This window comes from Brassica napus, chromosome A5, assembly GCF_020379485.1.
Source record: "Brassica napus cultivar Da-Ae chromosome A5, Da-Ae, whole genome shotgun sequence".
In the NCBI taxonomy this organism is placed as follows: domain Eukaryota; kingdom Viridiplantae; phylum Streptophyta; class Magnoliopsida; order Brassicales; family Brassicaceae; genus Brassica; species Brassica napus.
This window is the reverse complement of record NC_063438.1, coordinates 28,497,720-28,507,309: the sequence shown is the minus strand read 5'-3', so window position 1 is coordinate 28,507,309 and position 9,590 is coordinate 28,497,720. Positions and strand designations below refer to the sequence as shown.

General features: G+C 37.1%; 3 protein-coding genes across 3 annotated transcripts; 2 read left to right on the top strand and 1 right to left on the bottom strand.

The window, feature by feature from the left end:
• The first annotated feature begins 665 nt into the window (after positions 1-665).
• On the top strand, positions 666-2,425 carry LOC125609173 (expansin-A13). The gene is made up of 2 exons (XM_048780251.1): positions 666-1,207; positions 1,966-2,425. The coding sequence occupies exons 1-2, from the start codon at positions 732-734 to the stop codon at positions 2,276-2,278; spliced, it is 789 nt and encodes a 262-aa protein (XP_048636208.1). The 5' UTR covers positions 666-731; the 3' UTR covers positions 2,279-2,425.
• On the bottom strand, positions 2,009-4,012 carry LOC125609172 (protein ALTERED XYLOGLUCAN 9-like). Its single transcript, XM_048780249.1, has 2 exons — positions 2,603-4,012; positions 2,009-2,247 (listed from the first exon to the last, which is right to left on the bottom strand). Exon 1 carries the CDS (start codon positions 3,712-3,714, stop codon positions 2,617-2,619), a length of 1,098 nt encoding a protein of 365 aa, XP_048636206.1. The 5' UTR covers positions 3,715-4,012; the 3' UTR covers positions 2,009-2,247; positions 2,603-2,616.
• A 2,629-nt stretch (positions 4,013-6,641) lies between these two features.
• On the top strand, positions 6,642-9,416 carry LOC111207930 (NAC domain-containing protein 45). Its single transcript, XM_048780248.1, has 6 exons — positions 6,642-7,040; positions 7,640-7,920; positions 8,005-8,277; positions 8,389-8,643; positions 8,733-8,799; positions 8,889-9,416. The coding sequence occupies exons 1-6, from the start codon at positions 6,884-6,886 to the stop codon at positions 9,290-9,292; spliced, it is 1,437 nt and encodes a 478-aa protein (XP_048636205.1). The 5' UTR covers positions 6,642-6,883; the 3' UTR covers positions 9,293-9,416.
• Positions 9,417-9,590: the final 174 nt, after the last annotated feature.

The window sequence follows — 9,590 nt, the reverse complement described above, 5'->3', positions numbered from 1 at the left end:
CATGCAGTTCCTGATGGTGGACATTATATTATCCATGAGAGACGACACTTGGAAGCCACTATCAAAGCCGCTTGTACTGAATGAAGATTATGAAAAGAAAAGAATAAAACTGCACAATGTTGGTATGTTATGAATATAAACATATATAGTAAAAATGTTAATCCTAAAGTTCATGTATGTATAACTATTTTACGCGATTCGAACTGAAACAAAATGGCTCATAGATTAATATTTCATTCATGAAAGTAAGATTTTTTAGAGTTTATTTTTGTTCCACAAAATTATTTTTTAAAGATACTTTTGTATACTTTTGAAAAACATTAATTATGAATATTTAAATTGATTATAGTGAATAATTATTGGAAAGTTTATTAAAAATAAATTGTAAATATTTGTTATATTTTAATAAATATGAAAATTCTAGAAAATTTTACTTCAGTTCAGAAAGGGTAATATTTAATTAGTACATAAAAAATAAATAAATAAAAGTTTTGTTCCGACACAACTTGAAAGATCTAGTTGACCGATAAACTGTTAACTTCAAACATGTCCACATCTGGATGTGATTTGAGCTTAGTTTTTTCTTTAGATTGAGGGTAATATAGTCATTTCAAGAAACCGACAAACCAGTAAAACGAAAATGTTTTCCACTAAAAGAGTAAAGACAACACGCAAAAGGAAAACAAAACTAATCACACTTCGCACTTTCTCCTCAAACACTCTCGCCGGAGATGCAACTGTTTCTCCTCCTTCTCCTCCTCGCCGCACTATCTCCTCCGGCGACTTCCCACTACTCATCCTCAACCTCATCTCCATCTTCCTCCTCCGTCTCCGAATGGCGTCCAGCTCGAGCCACCTACTACGCCGCCACGAATCCTAGAGACTTGGTAGGCGGTGCGTGTGGATACGGAGATCTCGTCAAATCTGGATACGGTATGGCGACGGTTGGTCTGAGCGAGACTCTGTTTGAGCGTGGTCAGATCTGTGGCGCTTGTTTCGAGCTCAGATGTGTCGATGATCTCCGTTGGTGTATCCCTGGAACTTCGATCATCGTCACCGCTACGAACTTCTGCGCTCCTAATTACGGGTTTGATCCCGACGGTGGTGGTCATTGTAACCCACCGAACAAACATTTCGTGTTGCCGATCGAAGCGTTTGAGAAGATCGCTATTTGGAAAGCGGGGAACATGCCCGTGCAGTATCGCAGGTGCGTTTCCTCGAAATCCTCAAACTTTATTCGCGTTTCTTTAGTGATGCTTTTGCGGTTGTCGGAACACGCAGTTCTGTCTTTTTGGCCTCTTTTTTTAATTTGAATTTTTTTAAACAATTCATTCAAGCTATGATGAGATGCTTTGATTTTGTTTTTTATATTCGGATTTGAGATTTTAGGAATTTATAAACATTTATTAGGAATTTTAGTTAAAAAAAAATTCATAATTAAAAGCATTATCCCACCTATAAAAAAATTCAAAAACATTTTGGAGGCCAATGCTAACATTTCATTAGTCTCTGTCCCAGCTCCGTTTATTTATTAGACATCTCTGTGCTTTATATGAGCTGAGTTTGCCCTACATGGTCTCCTGAATTTGAAAATTACTGTATTACCCCTGCCGCTGATCGTTTCTACTTTAAGTAAACAGATGAGACTAGTGTGTAACAAGATTCAACTATGGTATAGAAATGTGGTTTGGATTAATGGCGTATTGTAGTATGTGTTATGTATAGGAACATTAGGTTATGGAGTGCAGGAGTATATTAACCATGAGAGAAAGTAGAATAAGAATCAATGGTAGAATTTGACCAAAAAAGAAGAAAAAAAAAAGAATCAATGAAAGGACTGAAACTGATTGCTTCTAGGAACCAAGCCATCACTGATTTTTTTCGGTTTATGCTACTATGATTCATTGGTTTGTGGAGTGTTTTGTGACTATACAGATCTTATAACCATTGGTTTTACCGAAACAGGATAAACTGTAGAAAGGAAGGGAGCATTAGGTTTACAGTAGACGGTGGAGGCATTTTCATTTCGGTTCTGATCACCAATGTTGCCGGATCCGGTGATATATCCGCTGTGAAGATCAAAGGTTCGAGAACCGGGTGGTTACCAATGGGTCGCAACTGGGGACAGAACTGGCACATCAACGCCGATCTCAAGAACCAAGCTCTCTCGTTTGAAGTCACTTCTAGCGACAAATCAACCGTGACAGCTTACAACGTCGCTCCAAGAAACTGGGATTACGGACAAACCTTTGAAGGCAAACAATTCGAGACTCCGTAAGACACACACACCGTTATATCTCGTGATTCTTTTTGTTACTAGTGAGAAATTTTTGATGGCAAGTCTATGTATTTGGGTGATTACACAAACATCACTATTGTATCTATTTGTTGTTTACATTACTAATGAAAAGAATGCATTATATAACTTCAAAGTCGAAAGATATTAAAACCAATAACCAAGAATGTAAGTTCACTTAGATCATTTAGACCAAAAGGATCACCGTGTGTTTGTAAAAAAAACTCCTATGAACATCCCATTTCTCTTTAAACCTCTACAAATAAAACTCCAAACATAAAAATAAAAAGAAATGAAAAAAAAAACCTGTAATCAATCTCTCATAAAGTTTGATGAGATTCAATAAGCAAGGCGTTGAGCATGACATGAACCGCAGCATCATACACCGCAGAGTCATAATGCATCCCATCGAGCGTACACTGCGGTCCACAGTTCCAAGTAAAAGACTGAACATCAAGCAAAACAAGCGGCCCGCCCATCTGCCGCAAGATCTTACTCTCCCCTAACGACCTATCGTACTCATGCCACACCGTATCACTCATCTTCTCCTTCTTCTCATCAGTATTCAACATCCCGTTGATCAAAACCGGCATCCCTATCCAAAACATATGCATAGACCTCCCCGAAACCGATCCTCCTCCTCCTTCTTCCCCCTTGGTCCTCACGGGGACTAACAACTCAACATGACTCCTCAGCTCCTTAAGCTGAGATCCAAAATCTGACGCGTTGTTGACGTGAAGCATATGCCACAACCCACTCCCCATAATCACAACGTCTGGATACTTGTTCTTTTTCTTATACGACACGACAAGATCATCAAGATCTTTCTCGTAAGGAGCCCAGACAAACTCCACCTTCATCCCAATCTCTTTAACCATAATACTGTAATCACTATGCCTCTTGAAAAGCTCCTCTCTAACCGAGCCCATAGCTTCAGACCCCGAGCCCAACACCAGGCCCAATAACGACAACGCCACGAACCTCGCCTGAGAGTCCCCAGCGATGACGATCCAAGATCCGTTCAAGAGCTCGGAGACATCGAACTTATCCAACTTCTGAAACTCGCAGCTCAGAACTTTCCTCGATCTCACCCAATCCCAATTCTTCTCGAAGTAATCGAGCTTCGAAGAACCGTTGTTGCTGTTTCTAGGTCGAGGCTTAACGTCCCAGACGATCTGGTTCACCTCGTTGATGCAGGAGACGCGGTGATCGTAGACGACGACGGAGGAGACGGAGGCGACGATGTCGGAGACGGAGGGGAAGTAAGGGGTGAGGTGGACGCAGACGGCGAGGGAGATGAAGAGAGCGCCGCTGAAGAAGAGCATCTTGTGCCTGCTGAGGTGCCAGCCTGCCATGGCCATGGGGACGAAGAGGACGAAACACGCTGCTAATACTCCGAAGTGGATCGCTCCTAGCATCTGTCTTCTTCGATCGAAGGTTTCAGACACATCTAAAGATTATTATTAGATCTTTTAGATTAACAAACGAATTTCATTTTTTTTTTCTTTCTGTAATTAAAAAAAGATAGGGAGGGGGGGCTACGACGAGTTAGGTTTGGTGAAGGGATTCAATCGAAAATTGAAAATAGAATTGAAGGCAAAGATGAAAGCTTGGTGAAATTGAAAGGAACAGAACAACCGTAGGTTTCTTCTTCTTTCTTTTTTTTTTCTTTTTAAGTTTCCATTTTTGTAAGATCTCGGACATTGTTTCAGCTCATCTTAGCCTTGAGGGTAAAGATGACGCTAACGGGCGCACTGCGCTTGATATCACGTGATCGCTTTAACTTTCTGAAATGACAATGGAGCCCCTGAGCCCAATTAAGCTTTATGGCCCTTTTGCTAGCCCAAAAAGCTTTTTTCAACCTGTTTTTAGTAGATTTATTAAATTGCAATAGTTGGGCCCTGTTTTGTAAGCTTAATAAGAGTCCTAAAGTTTAAACAAAATTGTTGAAAATAATGCTAGCCGGCTAGCCCCTGTGCTGCATGCCTGCATTTGAACTGTGAGCATGGCCCATATTAACTGACCTGATTATTATCAATATATTTTGAAAACGTTCTACACGTTAAATGAAGAGACAACGTTGGGATGTACACACATACAAACAAGGAGAATCAGACATTCAGACCCAGACCGGTTTAGACTTTAGAGTATAGTGTTTGCACAGGTATTTGAACTTTGGATCTTGACAACTGTCTCCTACCCCATGTATACCAAATACATTCAATTCATTTCACATTATTTCATTTTATATGACTTCCTCGTTCTGTTTTTGTGTTACGATCTATATACAGTATGTAATTAGTATTTATAGAGATAATATAGTTTTATAGAGATGTGTGTGAACGCCATGAAGAAAGAAGTAAAGAACCTAAAGATGGATTCATGTGAGGGAAATGTTTCAAGATGGGGTATGTACACATTGTATTTGTATATATGTAGATAGATTTAAGATACATGTATATATGACGATACATAGAAAGAGAATATGGAATTGGAATAATGAAAGAAAAAGGTTATGACGATGATGAGAAAGGCTGAGAAGTGATTCTCCAGGGTTGGCCCATCAATAGCTTCCAAGGATTTTTTCACATGTTCACAACTGATGGACCCACATGATCATATATTTCATAAATGCTTTTTGGTCTTCTTAATTCGTTTTGTTTATATTATATGAGTCGGGTCTCATACGTGGAATCTAGATAGATTATAATGGTGTGGATCGACCTATAAATTTGACTTCTTTTTAGTGCGAGCCATGTATAAACTATGACGTATATATGAAGCTGATGAGCTAATTATATAGAAAATGAAACTGAGATATACTTATAAATGAAAAAATGAAAAAAGTAAGAACTCAAATCAATTGAAACACTATCTAGTTTTAAAAGAAGGTCTAGGAACGTAGATCGGTGGCAATGAGAAGGAAAAGAGACAGTTATTTCAGTTAGAAGTGCCGCCAAAGACCAAAGAAAAAAAAGAAAGATTGCAACAGTTTTGGGGTAACCCAATATTCGATCTCCATGCAACCAATAGAATTCTTTTTTTTTTTTTTTTTTTTCATTTATCTTCCCAAAATGAGACATCATTTTACAAATTAGTCCAGAAAATAGAAACTGATAAAAAAAGAAAAGAACATAAGCTGAAACACGTGTGAGCTTAATTGATTGAAATGTCCTTGTTGTCTGATGCAGAAGGAAGAACTATATCTGGATGAACCTGAACCAATTACACAGAAATGATTCATGCCCATCGTTTGGGCCCAGTAAGTGGTGACGGGTAGAGTGAAGTGTTGCTTGGTCAAGTCCTGCTAGCTTTGCTCTCAACAAGGTAATGATGTCTTTTCGTAAAATATGAGGAGGCTTGGGAGTACCTGAATGAATTCTTGAATTTCTTTCGCGCCATATGCCATAGATGGTGGTCTGGTAGAGAAGATGGCAGATTACCTTAAGCTTGGGGTTAGAGGAGCAACTCCGGAGCCAAAGTAATGCTGCTGTATAAGATGTGGGTGGAGAAAGCAAGGGATGCATAAAGAAGGAGAGCCAAACTTCAGATGAGTATGAGCATTAGAAGAACAGGTGAGAACTTGTTTCAGGAGAAGTGCCACAGAGGATACAGTCCGAGGGAACCGAAATACCCCAACTCAAAAGCTTGTCCCGAGTAGAAAGTCTGTCCCACATAAGCACCCATACAATGAAAGCTTGCTTGGGGATTCTCTCTTTGAACCATACAGTTTTGTGCCAAGCGACAGGTGGTGGAGAGGGATGAAGAGAAGCCCATGTTTTGGAAGCAGAGAAAAGGCCAGGGGTGCCATTTAAATCATTTTGCCACAGATAAACATCAGGTGTAACACGTGTAAATACATATTCTAGACCTACAACATTTGGAGAAGCATGGGATAATTGAGGAGGCAACTTGATGAAAGAAACACGGTTTTGTATTTAGGGCGACAATAATTTTCGATGACAATTCCGGTTTACTACTTAATCACCTCGTGGTCATGTTAATTAACCATTCGGTTGATGATATGTTCTTTGTAGCATACGTGTATGCATCATTTTACAATGTATTATTTAAAAACAACAAATCTAAAAACTTCCAAAATATATTAACAGAGTTTCCACCACTCTTAAGAAAAATACAACAAATACATGTTACAAGAAATGTGTTATTGTTTTAGCATTAAAAGAAAAAGAATGTGCTCTTATTAAATATTAATGTATATATGTGAACAAAAACCTCAGAAGTGTGTACATATAATCTACGATATAAAACTTAGAATTAGCACATTATTTATGCGTCAGACAAAATAATAGTAAAAATTATTCTATAAATTTAAATATTCAAATAAATCTAAATAATATTTGTTGCTTTGGGATAGGGACCTTCCCTTTTATTCACTTTTGCTCCCCTTTTTCATTTCTTACGTCTTTTCTCCTCTATATATATAACCTTCATCTCCAAACCCTCAACGAATGCAAAACATTCAGTTCTTTCATAACTTCTTCTTTGTGTCCAGTCTTTATTCTCTCTCTCTCTCTCTTTCTTGAAGCTGATCCAAGCAAAATAATCCCCGAGAATAACTTGTATATGTCTCCTGTCTCGTTACCTCCAGGTTTTAGATTTCATCCAACCGATGAGGAGCTGATTACCTACTATCTGAAAAGAAAAATTAACGGTCTAGAAATCGAACTTGAGGTTATCGCTGAAGTTGATCTCTACAAGTGCGAGCCATGGGACTTGCCAGGTAATATTTGTATTTTATCTGTGCATGTATGCATGAGTACAATTTATTACATTACTACTATAAGATCTAAATCTCTTTTACAAACTAGGATATCTTAAATTAAAAAAAAAACGTACTCGATTATACTATTATTTTTAAAATTCAACAAAACTTATTTGGATTAAGTTCACAACCTTTTGTAATTAAGAATAATTATTTGCCAGTCTATAACCAATAGAAGCAAGAGAGGCTGAAGAAAAGAATAAGAATATAACAATGATGAAGAAACCCTATTTATACTTTAATTTCGTCCGGAGAATAGTACATGTTTGTTCTTTGCATAACTACAGTATTCATTTATTATAATTTCAGGTAAATGTTTAAAACTAAATCATAATTTTGGGTTTCAACGGAAAATAGTGCTCGTAAACATTAGTTTTCAAGAGAATTTTCTTTATTCATTTAAACTAAGCTTTTAAGAAGACAAGTTTTAGTTGTAAACACGCCAATGATTTAACTGATATACTCTTGAATTTTGGATTTATTATGTATTGGCAAATTTTTATTAGATATAAATACACGATGTATAAAATAATGATGAATAATAAATTCAATGATAGGGAAGTCCTTGCTTCCTAGCAAAGACCAAGAATGGTACTTCTTCAGCCCACGAGACCGGAAGTATCCTAACGGTTCGAGGACAAACCGAGCAACTAAAGGCGGGTACTGGAAGGCAACGGGTAAAGACCGCCGTGTTAGTTGGAGAGACCGAGCCATTGGAACCAAAAAGACATTAGTTTACTACCGTGGACGCGCGCCACATGGTATTAGAACCGGTTGGGTCATGCATGAATATCGACTAGATGAAAATGAATGCGAGCCTTCTGCATACGGCATGCAGGTTTGTCGGGTCGACTAGCTAATTGATTCGACTAATCATCTCTTATTAGAGGATATAGTCTAATATACTTATCATTTTTTTCAGGATGCATATGCACTTTGTCGTGTGTTTAAAAAGATTGTGATTGAAGCTAAACCAAGAGATCAGCATCGTTCTTACATCCACGCTATGTCAAATGTGAGTGGAAATTCGAGTTTTGACCCTTGTTCAGATCTAGAGATCAGTTCAACTACTCATCAAGTTCAAAACGCATTCCGGCCTCAAATTGGAAACGGACGTTTTAATTCAAACGCCAGTAACCAAAACTGGTCACAATACTATGGTTCTTCTTATCCACCGTTCCCTACTCCATATAAGGTAATATATCAAACTTTTATAAAGCCACCAACATATTAAAATATAATGATCAAAGGTATACAACAATTTTTAATGACGAATTTAAATTGCATTTTGTATATGTTCATGTAGGTTAACAATGAGATCGAATGCTCAATGTTACAACACAATATATCTCTACCACCGTTGCGTATAGAGAACTCTGCGGTCAGCAATTACGATTTCTATAATACGAGTACGACTCACAACAACAATCATGGCGTTTTGGAGGACTTTACTTTCGCTGAGAGCAACTCCAACCATTATAATAATACCGTTGGTGATCAAGTGATCCATGTAGGCAACTATGATGAACCATTAATAGTGTCAAATAATTATATGAACCAGGTATCTTATAATCAAATTATTTAAAGATAGTCGTTCACGTTATTTATATTTCAGCCTTAGATTAACTTTTTTGCATGAAAACTGAACAGGGTTATATCGAAGAGCAGAAGATCATATCGACTTTTGATGATAATAACCAAGATCTTGGATTTCATGGTGAGTATGATATAAAATTTTGTTTCGCATTCAAGATTGTTTAGGTATTTTTCTTATCTAACGATAACTACAACTCGCTTAATTTACAGGAGACAATACCAATATCAACATAGATATCGATGACTTCTTCTCGTTTGATATGTATAACGAGGAAAACGTAAATCGAGTAGAAGCTAACAAAGAAGACGTGAATATAAATGAAGCCGTAGATTCATCCGGATTTGAGGTGGTTGAAGAAGAAATTAGGGTTAACAACCAAATGCTCATCTCGGCATATCAAACAACGAAGATTCTATATCACCAAGTCGTACCATCTCACACGTTGAAAGTTCACATTAATCTCATTAATCACAATGTGGAAGACAAAATATTGTTCATTGAAGAAGATAACGATTCTTGGGTACAAAGAGCTGAGAAGATCACGAAGATAAAACTAAATCTTGTTAGTTTAATAGCTCAGCAATATTACAAATATCTTACGATTTTTTTCTAATTTCTTACAATTACTGATTTTTATATACGCCCTGCAAAGAGAGTGTTTTATATATACTGTACACTAACATATACCTGTATACATCTCATTCTTGTTATTTATTTATTGGAGTTACGTTGTAGTATAGTTATAAAATTGGAACATTCAACCAACTTATGTGTATACATGTTAATGCCCAACAAACGATCATATCATCTAATCTCGAGTGCTAATGGATATGAGCTTAAAATTTCCACAAAGTTTCTTCAGTTATTATTTTTCTTCAGAAGTTGGTCATATAAATATGCGTAGAGATTAC